The sequence below is a fragment of the Setaria italica genome, chromosome III (assembly GCF_000263155.2).
Source record: "Setaria italica strain Yugu1 chromosome III, Setaria_italica_v2.0, whole genome shotgun sequence".
In the NCBI taxonomy this organism is placed as follows: domain Eukaryota; kingdom Viridiplantae; phylum Streptophyta; class Magnoliopsida; order Poales; family Poaceae; genus Setaria; species Setaria italica.
The window spans coordinates 1,503,428-1,522,647 of record NC_028452.1 but is presented as its reverse complement, the minus strand read 5'-3'; the positions used below and the strand labels follow the sequence as shown (position 1 = coordinate 1,522,647).

Sequence of the window (19,220 nt, the reverse complement as noted above, 5' to 3'; positions counted from 1 at the left end):
AGCTGGCACAAACGATGTGCACCTGAATCGTTGAACACCCAAGCAAAACTTCACCAAGATTGTGGGATCGGACGCCACACGTGATGTCGATAACCCCACAACACCCCGCAGCAAAGTAACCCTAAGGAGATTAACCAACCCGGTTTCTTGTGCAGTAGAAAGAAAACCTCACATATCCATTTTTAGAAACAACATCACCATCGTCGGAAACGTCCTGGAGGGACAAACAATCCGGACAGCTACATAAAACCACCGGGAATACATTCCTCCAGACTCCAGCAGCCATGCAGTGGATTGTGAGATCAGCGCCGATGTTGTTATCATGGATCCTGATGACGCGAAGAAGTTCACGGAGGATTCGAACATCAATGCAGAAGGAAATCTCGAAGAAAATATCGTCTATGCTTAATCCCACGCATATAACACCATCGTCGAGCACCACGAACACAACAACCACCACTAAAATCATATCACCAACGACATAAACAACCGCTGAGAAGCTCAGGAGGAAGCAAAAGACCTCATCGCCGACACCACCAAGGCCGAAAGATGAAACGGCATCCGAGCGGCATCAAGGAACAGGAGATCCCCATTAAAGCTGACCACAGAAAGATTTATTGTAAACTAATAGCTATTTTAAAACCTATAGGCCTGTTCGTTTGTGCTACTTTGTTGCGGCTGAAGCTGCAGCTGCAAGCCCAAGTAGCTGAGCTGCTGCTTGCTGACTTCAGCTGCAAAACAGCCATAGCTTTCAGTGGTTTAAAAGAAGCACAACCGAACAGACTCTATATATACACCGTCTAGTCAAGATCCCCTCGACCATCCGAAGCCAAAGAGGCTCGCGGAGGCGAGGGGATCGAGAAGCTCACCGGCAAGAAGAACGGGAACTGATGGAGCTTCCTTTTCGCCCTCTCTCTTTGTAGCAAAGAAATAAGGACGGAAGGGACGAGAGACTTCTGGCGATTTTCTTTTCTTTTAGGACAAGCCGGAATAGGTTGGGTTTGGGCCGGGCAGGAGCGCTTCTTCTTCTTTTTCGTTTTTTGCCGCTCACTAAAAAACGAAGGATGATGATGATCCGCTAACGGCCCACTTCAAGTGCCGGCCCGGCCCGCGCAATACCTCAAGGAATAGCTCTCAGCCTCGTCCTCCACTTCGCCAGCGCCCGTTCCGCGCGCCGCCGAACCCGCCGCCTCCTCCAGCCTCCGACCACACCGGGGCACGCCAGCCAGCCACACCGACTCGGCGGCTCCCGGGGAACCTTTCCTTCGTGGTCCTCGCCGCCGTGCGCCACCCTCCCCGGTCCCTTCCGGTGGTGGATTGAGGGCGGGGCGGAGATCCGTCCGGACTTGGGTTGATCTCTTGCTGGTAAGGAACCCTAAGCTTGCTTGATTGGATTGTTCCGAGAGCGAATTCGATTTTGTGATATGTTTCAAATGCTGTGGCCAATTGAATCTAAATATTCCCCTGTCCCCATCCATCATTTGCTGCTGCATAGTTCAGCGTTTATCTAATCCGTCCATCATTTGCTGTAATTTGGTTTGATTAGGCCATTCCTCTAGCGCACGATCGATCCCAGTCGACTACATAGAACTTGGGATTCAAGGCGCTGGTGCAGCTTCTTCCTGCAAAAGTCTAACCCCCATGCCCCTCGCTAAGCCCATCCCTGTGACCCCGCTTGTGACGCGTCATCCATAGGAGAACGCCATGATGTCAAGGTCAGCTCTACAGCTCTTAATTTTATGGAGTTTACATTCAATATTTCTATGCTTGTTAGCATGTTGACTAGTGCGTTTTGTCCAATGCTGAAGTGTAAATTGCTTTCTTCTGACTCCCAGGTTTGCGCAGATAGGGAAGAGCAGAAAACTTGCTCAAACCCTGTTAGTTTCCTCAAAACCCAGTACTGCTAGTGGGCAAAACATTGGTTCAAGCTTTGCATCTGGTTTGGGGTATTCTGGCAGGGCCTTATTGCATGGAAGGGTTCATAATGGCCCAAGCACTTCATACATTCTTGGAAGAGCAAATGAGAGCTTACACTGGAGCACTGGTGTGAGAAAGTTCTCAGTTCTTTCGTCTTGTAGCCAGAATGCATTTCAGAGCCAACTTGCTTGGAAGCGACTTATGGCAATGGGTTCTCGTGCACCAAAAGCATCTCCATTTCTGAGTAGGGTTGCTTGTGCCGTTAGCTTGGCTGTGAGTAGATCTAATTTAGCTCCTTATCTCTTCGCTTTCATAGCGGGAGAGGTAATGCTAGCTCAGAAGACATCTGCAGATGGAGAGTACTACCCAATACGTGAGCGAGCTCAGGATGGCCGTATTTATATCACCTCTTTGATATATTCGGCAGTGGAGATGGTTATTATAATCCTCAGATCAATATATTTGGCATTGCTGTTCACTCCGAGTATACTGATGGCCCCATTTGCAGAGACTCTGGGCAGTAAGTATAGGAAAACATGGCTTCGACTTGTTCATCGTACTTTGGAGCTGGCAGGTCCTGCATTTATCAAGTGGGGTCAATGGGCTGCAACACGCCCTGATCTGTTTGCAAGTGACCTTTGCACTGAGTTGTCAAAGCTGCACACAAAAGCACCAGCTCACAGCTTTAAGTATACCAAGAAAACTGTTGAGAAAGCTTTTGGTCGGAAGCTATCTGACATTTTTGAGAACTTTGAAGAGAACCCTGTTGCATCTGGAAGTGTTGCTCAAGTGCATCGAGCTGTTTTACGATTCCGGTATCCCAATCAGCAGACAAAGCGTGTAACAGTTGCAGTAAAAGTAAGACATCCTGGTGTAGGAGATTCAATACGGAGGGATTTCAGTATCATTAATGCAGTAGCGAAAATTTCTAGATATATCCCCACATTAAATTGGTTGCGTCTGGATGAAAGTGTGCAACAGTTTGCTGTCTTCATGATGTCTCAAGTTGACCTTGCAAGGGAAGCTGCTCATTTGAGCCGGTTTATCTACAACTTCCGAAGATGGAAGGATGTGTCTTTCCCAAGACCTCTTTATCCACTTGTTCATCCTGCTGTTTTGGTTGAGACTTACGAGCATGGAGAGAGTGTTTCACACTATGTAGATGACCTTGAGGGACATGATCGAATTAAAAGTGCTCTGGCCCATATTGGCACTCATGCGCTCTTGAAAATGCTACTGGTAATATATTTTTAGCCATCTCGCGTATCCTCATTCAATATATATGATTACCTAATTAGAACAGCTGAAGAAATTAAAACTATGTGAAACATAGGTTATATGTTGTAAAGATCAAAGGGGCCTCAGTATTTTATTTATGCATCAAAATGACACTTTTTGCTGCTTTGATATGAAAAATAAATGCTACTATAAGAGATTATACTTGTTCTGGACTCCAGATTATGAGCCTACCAATACAAATTTCTGTTCTAAACATATCTGCTGTAGCATAGTTATTCTGTTATTCATACGCACTAACTTTTAGAGCTTGTATTTACAGCTAACATTCTTGGCCACTGTGTGTCCTTTCACAGGTTGATAATTTCGTCCATGCAGATATGCACCCTGGAAATATTTTAGTCCGTGTTGTACAACCAAAAAACTCAAATAACACCCTTATAAAGTCAAGGCCACATGTAGTCTTCCTTGATGTAGGAATGACCGCTGAACTTTCAAGTAATGACCGTGTGAATTTACTTGAGTTTTTCAAGGCTGTTGCTCGCCGAGATGGTCGTACAGCTGCAGAAAGTACTTTAAAGTTGTCAAAACAGCAGAATTGTCCAAATCCGAAAGCTTTCATTGAGGTAACATGTCACTACCTTACAAGTCTTTTCATTGGTGATCAAAGCCTAGATTTTATTGTTGAGTATTATCTCTCTCCTTTTCCTTAATAAAGCAGGCTATACTACTTAATAGGTGGTCAATAGGATTTACCTTCAATTCTGTCAAAATGTATTTGCATAGCAAAGGTTGCCAGCAGAAACCAAATATGAAAAATTTTCTCTGAATTTTATAATTGGTTAGCACTTGGTTGCCATTTTTTGGTGCTCCCTCTGCTTTGCTAAATGTTCATTTTCTCGGAGAGTGCTGTTGTTCATGGAGAGTGGTGTGTGTAGTTGTTGCATTTTGTCCACTCTCAACTCATTTAATGTTGTGAAAGAGGTTCAGTAGTTACCGTAGTACCATTTAATGGCGAATGTTTGGTTTGATCTCATTATCTATAAGATCTTATATTTGGTGTCTCCTTGATCTATAATGGTCTCATTGTGAAAGAGGGAGTATTATCAGAGGCCATGGTGTTTTAAAACCTGAGATGAAGGAAGATTAAAAAAAAGTTGGTTCATTGATTAATTCTGTATGAACATGTGGTAATATTTGGTGCAAGCACATTCGGTCTGGTTTGTGGCCTTATGCTGCCACGGAAGTTCTGTTCTCCCTTAAAGTTTAAATATCATAGATACACCTACATTTGGTTGTAAAAAAAGTGTCACCCTAGATACACTAGAATGCGTCACAACTCAATGTTGGATTATTGGATACTCTTTCCTATGTATTTTTTGTCAATCTCGTCAGCAACCAGTATCTCTTTTCTTTTGCTAAAATGGTGATTGCTAATGGTAGTTTTGTGTGAATGTATTTTCATGGTTGCAATTGCTGAGAATTCTTAATTTATGCAACAGGAAGTTGAGCGATCATTCTCTTTTTGGGGCACCACTGAGGGTGACGCTGTCCACCCAGCTGAGTGTATGCACCAGCTTCTTGAGCAAGTTCGACGTCACAAAGTGAACATCGATGGCAATGTTTGCACTGTTATGGTGACTACATTAGTCCTTGAGGTAACTTACATGACTTGTTTTGACTTAACTGGATTTTACTCTAAGAATACTGTTTTTGGTTTGAAGGGCTTTAAGCCGAATTAACCATGTTCCTGTTGTTATAAACTTTGGATTTTTTTTTTTTTTGGGGGGGGGGGGGGTTGACTAGACATCTTGCTCCTGTCTATTTGTGTAATATCCAGCTAAGATGATTCATCATTTGTAAGCAGATAGGATTCCACAATGTGCCTATGTAATCTGTGTTCCTGTCTATTTGTGTATTACAGCTTTGTTTCTTTAATCGCAAGAATACCTTGTATAGGCATTCCTTTCCCATTTGTGATCCTTGAATTCTTTTCACCTTTTTACAGGGCTGGCAACGCAAGTTGGATCCAGATTACAATGTTATGAAGACACTACAGACTTTACTTTTTAAAGAAGACTGGGCAAAGTCCCTTCAATACACGATCCAAGGGCTCATGGCGCCTTAGGATCTGCACTGCCATCCTCTCAAAAGTTTTGATCTGGTTTGTGTTCGGCTGGAGGATGCTCCTACTCCCACCATCATATTTTGTTCTTTTTCTTAGATTATACAGTTCTGTACCCGTCCTGGCCTGTGCTGCTAAAGCAGCCTTGATAAGTAATAATTGCAGCATTGTTTTGAAGCTACCAGAGTACTATGCTCTAGAGTGCATTGCCCTGGATTATCTTCTTGTGTTCTTGACTAGCCAAAGGATTGGGTCCTCTTTTTTGCTCCTCCCATCACTTCTGTCAATAGCTCTTAGATGATGTAGCAAAAGGCGTTTTATTCAGACCATCTTTTTGTAACTGGAGGGTTATCAAGGAACGAGAGATTTCTCTTATGTACACACTGAGATACTGTTAATTGTTTGAAGAAACCTACGTCTCATCTGACAATTTCCTGGATCAACATCCATAACAAAGCATTCTGGCTTTCGTTTACCTGGAAATGTGAATGTGTTATCTGGTAAGTAGCTCGTCGACATCATTTCCAGGCAATTTTGCATTTGAAAATCCCTGTTGCCCCTATTCGATGCTGTCATGGTTGTATTAACAAGGAAGCGTGTACTTATCGAGACGTCGCCAATCACAATGATGCTTTTCGCTTCGTGTGTGCCTTTTCCAAGTCTGCATATTGTTGCAGATTCCAACCACTGCATGGCGACTGCACAATGTGACGGAGACGACAGAGTCCCACTAACCTCCAGATTTTGTGCCCGAGTATAACTAATGAACAGAGAATGCCGGAGGAAAAAAAGAACACGATATTCTTCAGTTCAGGTCAGCGTTCCGAACCGTGATACACACACCACATGCCTGAAGACCCTGCGACCATCCATGATCCTTCCCATTCCCAACCTGCCTTGAGCCCTTGACCAGGTCTCCTGGCGAGCAGGCGCATGTCAACCCCATCCCCTTCGGAATCATAGCGAGGCAAACAGCAGACCACACCATCGTGTGATCCCTACGAGCTGGAACATGCCACAAGTTCCAGGTAGCTTTCCAGGGACTCGCCGGACGCGCCTGGCCAGGCATTCCATTCCATCATCATGGCCTCATGGGATTGCAGCCGCAGACGAGGCGTATCCTTGCATTTTCTTTCGTCCTGCGTAGCGTAGCCGTTTGGTGGCCGGGCATCAGCAGCAAATGCGAATCCAATCAGGGGTGGGGGAGTCAAAAGCGGAGGAGGACAAACCGGCCGCGGAGGGGGACAGAGATCGCGGCGCAGGTGGCATGTCGCCGTATGCACGAGCGAGCCCCGGGGCCCCCCACGCAGGCAGCGATCGCCGCTTCCTCCAGGCAGCCGTCGCTCGCCTCCCGTCCGCGCGCGCACGCACCCGCCCTCGTTACAGCAACTCCAACAGAATTGCCATTCAACTCCCCAAGAAATCTTTTTGTCAACAAAAATAAAGAGTTCCGTTGGAGATGCTCTAAATCCGTCGATGGGTCGCCTCCCCCGGCTGCCCCACCACGTGCACGCGACGCCCGGCACCGGCACGTCCCGCGTCGCCAGCTGCCAAGCCGCTTGCCCCGGCCTGCCGCCCACCCCCTCCTCCCCACGCCGGCCGCACACCGCAGGGGCCAAGGCCTTGCCGTTGCCGCTGTTTACGTTTTGGGTTCTCCCTCCGGCATGAGAGCAGAACGCGAGGTACGTACGGTTCGCAGTGGTTGCACTTGCACTGCAGGCGTCCTCGATGCATGGGTGAGGTTGTACTTGCGAAGCTAGCTTTTGGTTGGAGAGAAAGAGAGGCTTTTAATTTGCTCGCACGCACGAGCGCACGGCCGACGTCGTCACCGAACCTGATGGAAAATGCGTCGCCCGGAGCGCCAACCGCGCTTGCTTCTCGCACTGGTTCTCCTTCTCCCTCCCGATCGATGGTGCGCCGTCGTGGCAGCGCTCTGTGCAACCACAACGTTCCAACCACCGCGGGATTGCCGGCCGGCACCGGGTGGTGGCGCGTGCACGTACACACCACTGTGCCGTGGTACAGTAACATGGGACTGTGACCACCTACCTGCGTCCAATGATTCCAATCCAAGGCGTCTACCCGGAACGGACGGCCGGGCACAGTGCAGGGCACCCCATACGCCACACGTCTGGGACTCGATCTCGGTGTTGCAGCACGCGGTTTTGTTTATCCCTTACACACGCCCGCTGGCTCCACGCCGCAGGGGCCTGGGACGACGGGCCACCGCACCGCCGCGCATCCGAACTGCACTGTGGACAGGAAGAGATGCCCGCCGGCCGGGGGCGCACGGCCGCATGGGTAGGGTCGGAGATTCGGAGCACGTACGCGGCGGCAGCCACCAACCAATTATTGCGCCGGCCGGCGTGCGCCGCGCCGCGCGCGCGCGCGCGCGCGCTTTTTGGTGGCGCCGCCGCGCGCGCCGGGCCGGCCGGCCGATACGGGAAAGTATTCGTACTAGCGCATGAGTACACGAGTCGTAGGCAAGGCCCGAATGATGGCGATAGCGAGCGGCGGCGTAGTGCGCGGGCGCTCGGTCGAGCCGGGCCGGGTGGTGGTTGGTGCCGTGTCGCGCGGGAGGCGTGTCAGCCACATGCCGCGGCGCGCGCGCTGCTGCTGCTGCTGGGGCCGGGCTGCCGTGCCGTTAGCCGAGGTCGCTGTCCGGAGAGTGACCGCGCCGTGCGTGCGCTCGCGGACGCGGGCGGGCGGGGCGTCTCGCTATAGCTTGTGATCTCGCTCCGTCGTCGTCATCCCGCGCGGCTCGGCGCGGGCGTGAAAGCGTCCCCGCCGGCAACACCGCGCGATCGGCCTGCAGTAATGATTGGTTAGCTAGCTAGCTAGGGAATTGTTGGCTTGGGGATAGAACCACTGGAGAGCGAGGGTTGGAGTGTGGAACAGCGAAGATGCAGACGACAAAGAAGGGTGACTTCAGCTTCTGTATGCGCGTACGATGCCAAGACTGGAGTGTGGATAACTCCGAATTTCTCTTCGTCGCGCCGCGATATCGGACACCTCATCAACGACGTCGCGTCTCGTGCAGTGTCGATCATGCCGGCCGCCGCGCGCAGCTGCTGCCCGGCCCGGCCGGCCTCTACCAGCAGCAACAGCAACGTCGCTCGCCGCGCCGCCTGTTGGCAGTTGGCTGGGCCCTTCCTAACAGTTTTCGTCCTGTTGCAGGATAGAGGCTACACAGTCTGCAGGTACGATGCCATCACGCCCATGCCGCGCCGCTTCTCGCCTCCTCTCTCGCTCTCACCGCCCCAGGTGCGGCCAAACGCCCAACGCCATGCGCCAGACGGATCAACTCGCGCTGCCCCGCCGCGCCGGCCGGTTTGTTGGGTGGCAATCCACCGCGCGCACCCGGCTGCTGCTGCCGGAGGCGCGCGCGAGTGGGGCACCACAGCGCCGCCGTGATCTTTGTCTAGCCGGCCGCATCCTGCGCGATAGATACAGATACAGGCCTCTCGCGACGCACGTCATCAGCAACGCGTGTCATGTGTGTATAGAACAGTTGCACGAGGCGTGTACGAAGAGGCATCAGCATGTGTGTCGATTCAAAGCTCACGGATGGACCGATCAATTCGTGCCATTACGCTTATGCCAGCCAATTAGCGAGCATAATGACAGGCACTATTGACCTAATTAGAGCACCCTACTAGCATCTAGCTAGTAGCTAGCTGCCTGCTAGCTACAAGCTAGTGGATGCAACAGTAGACACATAGCTGCCGCTGCGTCTCTCGAATATATCTCTTCCGATCCCTGCAGCAGCACACATCCATTCCTTAAAACACCCTGCAAGACGACGGCCGGCAGGGCTCGGCTCCTCGCTGGCTACAGCTCCATGATCATGACACTCATATCTCGATCTCTCCCTCCAAATGCATATGCCTGCCGAATGAAATTCAGAAACAACAAGAAACAGTTACCTGTGTTGGTCCCCCCTCAATTGCTGATTGAATCGCCAATTGCTAGCAGGTAATGAGCCGGCACACACAGACTCTCTATAGCTAACAATAACTTTTAAAAAATGTAAACTAAATAAAAAATTAATTGAGATATATACACGTATAAAACGATGATAAAGTGGCGTGTTGCTAGCTAGATTGTTCATGATGCTAGCTGGTGTACCGTACCCTTTCATGAAAGGGATGACGTGTCTTGTAAGGCATGCTACGTACACGCGTGGCAGCATCACAGTTTTAATACGCGCTGGCAAAGCTACTGTGATCAGGTGGTGCAACCTCCATATGTGCTGCTATATCTTGGTTGCTTTGCTTAGCTATGGATCAAGGTATATAAGCATCGGGCACGAGCGTTTGATGATTACCTCCAATTAGCAAGCTAGTGATGATATGCAAGCGCATGTTAATTATGAACATGCAGGAGCGTTTGGTTGCCCTTTTCAAATGGACAAATTAAAGAAACACATCAGCGTAATGCTAGCCGAAAAGGACTATATAAAAGTCCGGCCAGCCCCCCGTTCTTCATGGCTTTTCCATGTTTCTCGTCGACTCATCAATCAATCGTTCATAGAGGGTGTTTAGATACTTGGTGCTAAACTTTAGCAGTGTCACATCAGATGTTCAGATGCTAATTAGGAGGACTAAACATGAGCTACTTATAAAACTAATTGCAGAACCCCTATGCTAATTCGCGAGGCGAATCTATTAAGCCTAATTAATCCATCATTAGCAAATGGTTACTGTAGCACCACATTATCAAATCATGGACTAATTAGTCTTAATAGATTAGTCTCGCGAATTAGACTCCATCTGTGCAATTAGTTTTGTAATTAGCTTATATTTAATATTCCTAATTAGCATCCAAACATCCGATGTGACAGGTGCTAAACTTTAGCATGGGGTATCCAAACACCCCCATAGTCTACGCTACTCCCTCCGTTCTCGTTCTAATTTGTAAGTCGTTTTGGTTTTTCTAAGTTTATATATCTAGATGCATAGCAAAAAATATGCACCTAAAAAGTCGAAACCAACCTACAATTTGCAACGGGGGAGTACTTTGCAGTGCTTGCATGTGGGTTGAGGGCCCTTTAGGGGACCAAATCAGTGAGAATATTATGAGATGTGAACAAACGAGTCCTGTTTGTACTCCTCACCAGTCCCCACCCATCCCTGTTCCGGCTTCTTGGAACCTTCTAATAGTCTAACTAATTCTACTGCTAACCGCTTCATAAACAAGCAGGAAATATGTTCATCAGTCTATCGTACGTGTTCAGACAAGCCCGGGACATATCAACACACTCCAATCTATCATATTTGCCTGAACAACTCTGAACTTCTTGGATATCAAGTTAATTGACTAGTTATTTTTATTGTGCTGATTATTATTAATACTTTATACTTTGAAATAGTAATTAGGTTCGTGAATTTGTTGTTTCTGAATTTAACCTAGTAGTTGAAAAATAAATGTGACTTTAATGCAACACCCATTTTGCACTATAGCTAGTACCTGTCTCATATGTTAGTTTCTCTCGGTTGCATGGCGATGGGGTAGTGTGAAGTTGGCATGCATCTCTAGCGTTACTGCATTAATAACCTATCTCTTCTTACATGCGCAGCTAGCTATAGCCTACAACACGAGGAACAAAGCTTTCTTTTTTATTATTCTCAAAAGAAAAACAATAAAGTTACAATGCGGATATGTGACATTGACATAATCCTAGACCCAAATAAAGGTAGAGATATACCGCCTCTCTCTTCTCTCTTCCTGTTTATAAAGGCGCATATGCATATCAAGATTCAAAGTTTACAATCTTTGACCAATAATTTAGCTAATAAAATTTTTATTTTGTAATGTGATTTTGGCATGGCAATAATTATAAGTTTATAACCGTAAATAATATAATATAAGATAAATGAATGGTCAAAATCTAATTTGGGAGACCGTACTATATCATACCACACCTTATCATACCACACCTTATAAACAAAAACGGAGAGAGTATTTCCTTATTTGACCATACATGTGTGTACGCTTCCATGCGAGAAAGATAAAGGACCCTAACTTTACAGATCGGCAAAGAATGTAAACCGGCCTGCAAGATAAGGCGCTATATAAAACAATAAGCAGCGTGCTATAATGCTTTTAACCCTAATTATTCCATCCATTCTACTTTTTCCCCAGCAAGGAAATTTTCTGCAATTAGAAATATTTTGAGCCGCTACAGAGTACATACGTGGGTTATCCGAAGCTAGAATGCTAGATACTGTCTACAGGCTAGGCCCACTGCTGATGTTGAAAAGCCGCCCTGACAGATTTGTTTTTTACAATCAGCTCCAAAAGCTGGTGTTGAAACTTATTTGTAAAGATACCTAGCAAATGTATGATGAATTTTTCCATGAAAGTACAAATAGTCATTAAGCTCTGCTCATTTTGTAGATGCTTCATTCATATCACACAGCTGGAGTTTTTTTATTATACTTTAATTTCACAGATTTCGGGATAATTAACCTAATATATTTATTCCCTTCCGTGTCCGTAAGAAGACAAACTGGACATTAAGCATGAGAATGACATTAGAAGGTAAGGGGTATGCATCGGACAATTACATTTGTGCATAGATCGATCTTATCAAACACTAGATATCGATGTTCTTGGATATATCTTAATCCAAAATTATTTGACATTTCCTATTGCTGTTTCATTTTCAACTTTTAGCTAGAAAATCTTGTGAATTACGCACATTTTCATATGTGCTTTAGCCATATTTGGCATTCAGCATGAAAGGCCTAATTAAGATACGCAAGACAACATGTTTGAGATATGTGTATTATTGTTATATGAGATGAAAGTGGCAAAGTATAGATCATAGCTAGGACACGTTCCTATGTTAGTACTATGAATTTAAAATGTTTCTGATAATAATTAAAATGACCCGTGAGCACTTATGCACTGTAATAAGCACTTATGATCAAATTTGTATTTATATATAAAACACATATTTTATTAGAACTATGTGCAAGATGTGTTTATGCACACCCTGGAACAGTATTTTTTTTTTCCACAAATGGCATTGAACAATGTGTTTACAATATAATTGTGCAAACACATCATATACAGTACCTGCATACGCCCTTGCGTGACCTCGACATCTCCGTTTAATCTCGACACACAAACAATATAATTGCGGTCGCATGCCCGACATCTCCAAGAACATGATCTATGCAGGCATGGCCCATATGGACGCCGGAGGCACGGCACGGATCATTAGCGGTTGGGCGGTAGCTTATGTCATCTGTTAAGCATCATTAATTATTGGTACCGGACAAATCGTGTGAGCATTTGCTTGCGAATGCATATCATCACATAACCACTTCCGATTTATTAGCAACACGAAGGACGCACTCGAAATTTTACTTTAGAAGGTGTGGCAGGAGAGCAGCTGGACACACCCGCTCATGCATGATTATTGATGAAGCCTTTCCATGCATCATGTCATTTTTCTTTATATTTCTGTTTCATTTTATGGTCTTCATACAGGTACATCTAACGAGCAGTTCAAAAACTCAAGAGTGCTCTTAAAAGGCAGCACGAGTAGACCGCAAGCATACACGTGCATTTCTTTGGCGGTAAAAAGATTTGCACAATCGCCAGAGAGACGCGTGTCTTGCTCTCGACCCGAACACAGACCAGCATGTGTTTCTTTCTGCCTTTCTGGTGGTGAAAGATCATTTGGATTTTCGAAGTTCCAACTCCAACCTGCTTCAACCTTCGAAGGGCAACAAAAGATTCGAGAGAGAAAAACCATGAGGTCATGACGTTCACCCATTAGTGTTGTAGTGCAAATATGCAAAACTATAAGTCGACCAGTCACAAAAAGAATGATATCTACACATTTTTTGAATAAAACGAATGGTCATCGTGTATGAAATTTATTACGGTGACAAAGCATTTAGAAATGGAAGAAGTATTATAATTTTAAACGAATACCAAGCAGGAAGGCTAGCTGCAGCTGCAGCCGGCGGTTTATAGAAAGTTATTCAACTAGTCTACTATTATGAATTCATCCATGCACAAGAAGCTAGAGCTGGTAGCATATCGTAGTACACTGCTTTGCATGCGTCCGTGACAGAGAAATGGGCCTCCACACGCATAAGCCGGCATAGCTATGATTCGTTTGGCCTTTTGACTTGAGAATACGATTGATGCGGTTTGTAGTATCTAGATACTACATACCACTAGATAGGTATTACAGATAACACATGCACCTACACACTCCTAATCGGTGCAAAGCTAGCCTACAGTGACCTCTCTCTCTCTCTCTCTCTCTCTCTCTCTCTCTCTCTCTCTCTCTCTCTCTCTCTCTCCAAAATAAAGCTTCTATTCTTCCCTCGTGGATATCATACCATCTCCTTTGCTTCCCTGCAACAAACTGAACGATGCGATGCGATGCAAAGCATAGCCATATAGGTTATCCCGTTGATGTGAACAAGTCAACCATCACGAGAGGGGCAATTGCAAGCGAGAGGCCACGATCGTGCGGCATCGATCGAGAGTTGCCGGCCGGCCGGGACAGTGCACGCCACCGCTCGAACCCGTCCTTCCACACATTAACCTATCCATCCAACCTTTTTTTTCCTCCTCTCTGCTCCGTCGTCTAATCCGTGTTCATATGTGATGGATCATCCCCGATTAGCATGTCTTAACCGCTCGCGAGATTGAGCTCTCTCGTGTGAGGCTGAGACCGATGGCACTGGTTTAGACGTTGGACCAAACCACCATTACATTAGCTAATTAAATCACAGCTAGCCCTAGCCAATAATCCCTCTCCGTCGAGCTTGAGGTGTAGAGAGTAGAGAGAGGATGGACGATGCTCCGCGGACGTCCACATGCTGATCGATGTGCCGTCTCTGAACCGACGATCGATTCATCGATATATACTGCGGCCGGCCTTTTTAGAATTATCACCGGGGATCGCTGTCAAAACGACTGGAACTAACAACACCACACGGCCGGATCGGGATCGCTTTCCGGTCGCCGGCCGGCTCGCCGTCGCCAGCGGAAAGGGGCGAGGTTTATGAGCGGCGCCGCGCCCGCGACGACCACCACCAGGATTATTGCTCGCGATGCCGTTACACACGTAGTAGCAGAAATGTAGTGGAGCAGTATCCTCCTTGTTTGTTCGGCTACCGCTAGAGAGAGAAGAAAAGAAAAGAAGAGAGAGAGGGCATGCAGCTGGTGTGGCGACCTTTTTTTATTTGTTTCTCTCTCCTACCTGCTTCTCCTCTCGCCGGCCGGCCAATCCGTCCATCCATCCGTTCCATCCATCGGGGGCGGAGGTGGGCCAGGCACCCCATGTGCGCTCATGTGGTGGTTTGCAACGCCCGGCCCCACCACCCACCGCTTCCCCTCTCTCTCTAGTCTCTTTCTCTCTCCTCCCCAACCCACCGGACAACCATCCAGTACGTACACCACCTCCATCGCCCTCCTTCGATCCCTTCTCTCTCTCTCTCTCTCTCTTCTTTCTCTCTCATGAGCCGTGACGTCTGCCTGGTTGTCACTCACAGGCCTAACGGGAACGGGATGACGACTCGGCGTGCGCGCATGTTACCCGCCCCGTATCCGCTGGCAAAAGTGCACGCGACGCCATGTGTTCCCCGCTCATCATCGGCTAGCTAGACCATGGTGTGGCATTGTTCATCTGATCGATCTCTCTCCGTCCGGTCGATCCGTGTCGACCAGCAAAGCGCGTAGCACCAGCAACACCAATGCATTAGCATTACCGATGAGAACTGCACCTAATCGATCGATCCCAAGATTACTTTGGTCACACGCAGCTGGGCCTGCCATGCCACTGCGATCTCTCCGTTTTCCGTTGGCCGTGTCATCAATGGCGCAGCAACAGCAACAACGTCGTTCTTGAAACGAGGCGGATGATAGCAACAGCAACGTGATCGTGGTAACCGGCCGGGATTTAATTTGCGCGGCCATAATTATTGTGCAAAAAGGCTGGCCAGCGTTTCCTAATCACGCCATTGATACGAGGCACATGCGTGGACAATTTGCGCGGAGGGTGCCGATTACGAGAGATGATCGTGCTCTTGGATGCCAACAATGGGGGTTACTCAGCTCGTTAATCCGCGTAGAAATTGGGGACTTGTTTACTTGTTTGGAGGAAGTAGTAGAAATGAAATGATTCTTCGTCCGACCGCCGTCCGACCAAAGTGCTTTTCTATCTTTCACAGGATTCCATTATCCCACATGCAGGAGTGGGGAGTTGTTTGTTGTTCACTTGTTCGGGGCTGTTTGGATATGAGGTGCTAAACTTTAACAGTGTCACATCGGATGTTCGGATGCTAATTAGGAGGACTAAATATGAGCTAATTATAAAACTAATTGCAGAACCTTGTGCTAATTCGCGAGACGAATCTATTAAGCCTAATTAATCCATCATTAGCAAATGGTTACTGTAGCACCACATTGTCAAATCATGGACTAATTAGGCTTAATAGATTCGTCTCGCGAATTATACTCCATCTGTGCAATTAGTTTTGTAATTAGCTTATGTTTAGTACTCCTAATTAGCATCCAAACATCCGATGTGACAGGTGTTAAACTTTAACAGGGGTTTCCCAAACACCCCCTTATTCTCTCTCCTCACCCTCTCTCTCTCTACCTGTTTCATCTTGCACCGGAAGAAAAATAACACCCCCCTCTCTCTCCTCCATTTCCCTGCTGCGGCGCGGCCTTTGTTTTGTCTCTCGTTGTCAACAAGGTATTATAGGACACAGGATCTTGCTGAGGACATCTGTGTCAGAGCCGTGTTCCTCTCCCTCTCTCTCTACTGCCTCTCTTCCTTTCTCTCTCTATAGAAGATCATGCACAGCACAGCACAAAAGCCAGGCAGGCCCCTCTCCTGATCCTCTGTGTCAGAGCCCAAATCTCCCTTTCTCTCTCCTCCCCACCCTATCTTCCCCGACCTTAACTCCCCCTCCCCTCTCTCTCCTGCTGCTGCTCTCGCTCTCGCCTTCCTCTCTCCTGCCTCCCACGACTCCCTCTCCTGCCTTTTAAGCAACGCGCCCGCCTCCCCCGGAGTTCTCTCTCTTGATCCTCCAGCCTTCTCCCGCTCCGTCTCCTGCTGATCCGCGCCGTTTCATGGCACGGAAGAGAACGGCGCGCCCACCACCGCCTCCGCCGCCAAACCCTAACCCTAACCGCCGCGCCGTGGCCAGCAGCGCCGCCGCCGCCCCGGACCCGGCGTCGGGCTCGGCATCGCCGTCCAAGCGCATGCTGGCCTTCCACTTCCTCCGCGCGCTGGCCCGGATCCACAGCGCCACCCCCGTGCCGCGCCGCACGCGCAACATCCGCCGCGCGGCCTACTCGTCCATGGCGCGCGCCGCCAACCCGCGCCGCGCGTGGACGCAGGCGCTGCTCCGCCAGGTGCGCGTGTGCAGGGCGATGAGGTCGAGGCGCGCGGTCCTGCTGCGGAGGCGCGTCTCCGGCGCGCCACCAGCTGCATCGCCAGCGCCTCCACTCGGCGCCGCCAGGAGCACCGTCTCTGCCGCCGCCGGAGGGACGTCGGCGGCGGCGGCGGCTTTGCCCAGGGGCGGGCCGCCTCCGCGGCAGGCGGGGGAGCCGGCGAGGGCCGACGCGCTCCGGCGGCTGGTCCCCGGCGGCAGCGAGATGGAGTACTGCAGCCTCCTCGACGAGACCGCCGACTACCTGCGATGCCTCCGCGCGCAGGTGCAGCTCATGCAGAACCTCGTCGACCTCTTCTCCGGCCAATGATCGAACCAGTAATTAATTAATACCGCATGGTTAATTAATTCTTGTTCTTGCACCGCCGATCATATGCTTCTGCTGCCCCTGCTGCCGCTGTTTGTATCTAGATCATCGCATATCTCTTGTTCATGTCACACATGAGATCGATGCATGATTAAGATATAGGAGATTGTTGAGGAGAGAGATTATTGTTGGTACATATGTTTAGTTGGTAAGGTTATTAGTAGGTGTATAGGTTGGGAACACATGGGAGATTGGAGAGGGAGATTGAGGTAATTAATTGTAACATATATAGAGAGAATTGAAGCATGGAGATCACATACATATAAGCTAGTGCAGTACTCGTTGTTGGGTAAGATGATTGGTATGCATATATGTTCGTGAATTGTGGAACCATGTCGTGTATCTTTTGTAGCTAGCTACACATGTAGGTAGCTGTTATATACACACACGCACTTTTCCGCCTGTCAATTTTTCACTTTTATGTAGGTCTATCTGAATGAGGAAGAAGGTAATTACATACTCATAGCATGGCATGGACCTTTACCATCAGTGGTTGCATGAATGCATGATGCATGCATATTGCTGCGCGACTCTCTCTTTTTCCCTAAGCTAGATGGCTGATTGAGTTAGCTGTATTAGCCCTTGTTTTTCTGTAGTATATAGCTGCTGCACATGTGTATGTATTTCTCTCTCTTTCCCTCCCTTTCTCGCCCATTCATAGGCCTGGGAGAGAGAACTAGCTAGATGATGCTCTAGCTAGTTGTTGCCTTGTGTAATTGGAGTGCTAGGATGGTGGTTATGTTCAATTGGTTTGGTGGAGCGTTCCCTTTCTGCTCTCAAATTTGGGAAAGTGGGATCCACAGAGTCTATGAGGGATAGGGCTGCTGAACTTTGAGCTTGAGAAGACATATGACTTGTAGCCAAAGGAACCAAAAGACATTCTCTCTACAGGCAGTTAGCATCTTTTGATTAAAGGGCCTAGGTCCCTTTTGTTTTTTCCTTGGGAAATACATATTTTTTCCCCTCCTCCTCACCTTCCATCAACTACACCAACTAATTATCCCCGGTTCCTTTTTAGGTGCCACCGGCTCTAAAGAGTATTCTGTGTAATTGATGCTATCTTGTTTTTCTCTTTGATTCTTTTCTCGTCTGTTATTAATACTTGGTTGTTTTTAACACATGTGATTGTTGCTTCCTTTGTGAGGTAAGAATCTGAAAGGCTTAATGTTGTCTCCTTCTCTTTGTTTCAACTGATCAAAAGAGAAGTAATTTGTGTGAAGAATTATGTTCCATATTGGGTAGGTTAAGCATATTTGTGCAAATTTTATCAAAACTATACATAATTAAGGCATTGCATTCATAAAGGTCGTTTCTCCTTTATTATTTGCTTGTTTTCTCTTTGCACATATGGTATACCTATTTATTTTGTGTAAACAAATTATCCATACAGTTTATATATTTATGAAGATATAATGTATTTAATTGTCTTTTTCTTGGACGCTCTATATTTTGGTTTTGGCACCATCTTAATTTAAGTGTGCACGCATGTTCACATATGTTACAAAAAGACACAAAGCTCTCGATGTATGTAGACAAAGTATGTGCTGTGTGCATTACACTTAATTATAGGAGTATTAATTAGGTAAGATGGCCGTCCAATTCGAACAGCTAAATCAGTACTAACACCAAAATGGTACTTGAATCAACAGCTAATGTCATTTTGGATTCCGCCAATCCATAATTGGCCCACATGGTTAGCTGTACTAATAATTTGCTTGCTAGCTACAATTTAATCATCTTCCATTGATTAACATAAATATACATAACAATATGTTGCCCACTAATAATGGTGTGTGGTAGACCAAGACTGTGTACTGATTCCTTAATTCGGAGGTTTCTATACCAATGATGCACATATTCCTTTCCTTCTGTTGTGCTCTGTCATGTTTTACCTCTTGCACTACAGAGATGGCCAATAATCAAATCTAACAGACAGAGATATAACTATCAAATCATATTAGCATGATGTCAATTATGTGAAGTTTCCCTGCATGCCAAGTTTAATAAGATCATAAGTATTTTTTCTTATTATTATTGAATTAAGAACATTGCTGTCAAGCAAGAACAAAAATTATATGGTCTTTTTTTTACTACGAAACTGGGTAGACAACTAGATATCACACATGATTAAGTAAAG

At 47.1% G+C, this 19,220-nt stretch overlaps 2 protein-coding genes across 2 annotated transcripts; both read left to right on the top strand.

Annotated features, from left to right (window-relative positions):
- The first annotated feature begins 1,148 nt into the window (after window positions 1–1,148).
- On the top strand, window positions 1,149–5,734 carry LOC101768222 (probable serine/threonine-protein kinase abkC). The gene is made up of 6 exons (XM_004960103.3): window positions 1,149–1,365; window positions 1,547–1,715; window positions 1,836–3,156; window positions 3,510–3,779; window positions 4,656–4,811; window positions 5,162–5,734. Exons 2-6 carry the CDS (start codon window positions 1,705–1,707, stop codon window positions 5,279–5,281), a joined length of 1,878 nt encoding a protein of 625 aa, XP_004960160.1. The 5' UTR covers window positions 1,149–1,365; window positions 1,547–1,704; the 3' UTR covers window positions 5,282–5,734.
- A 10,379-nt stretch (window positions 5,735–16,113) lies between these two features.
- LOC101767811 (transcription factor IBH1) lies at window positions 16,114–18,050 on the top strand. Its single transcript, XM_004960102.3, has one exon. The coding sequence runs from the start codon at window positions 16,394–16,396 to the stop codon at window positions 17,024–17,026; it is 633 nt and encodes a 210-aa protein (XP_004960159.1). The 5' UTR covers window positions 16,114–16,393; the 3' UTR covers window positions 17,027–18,050.
- The last annotated feature ends 1,170 nt before the right edge of the window (window positions 18,051–19,220 follow it).

What these genes read in the sequence shown, in the direction of transcription:
- LOC101768222 (XM_004960103.3), top strand. An exon ending in CGCTCTTGAAAATGCTACTG is followed by an intron (nt 3,157 to 3,509) that starts GTAATATATTTT and finishes GTCCTTTCACAG; the next exon opens with GTTGATAATTTCGTCCATGC. An exon ending in ATCCGAAAGCTTTCATTGAG is followed by an intron (nt 3,780 to 4,655) that starts GTAACATGTCAC and finishes TTTATGCAACAG; the next exon opens with GAAGTTGAGCGATCATTCTC.
- LOC101767811 (XM_004960102.3), top strand. Translation starts at nt 16,394, where the DNA reads ATGGCACGGAAGAGAACGGCGCGCCCACCACCGCCTCCGCCGCCAAAC.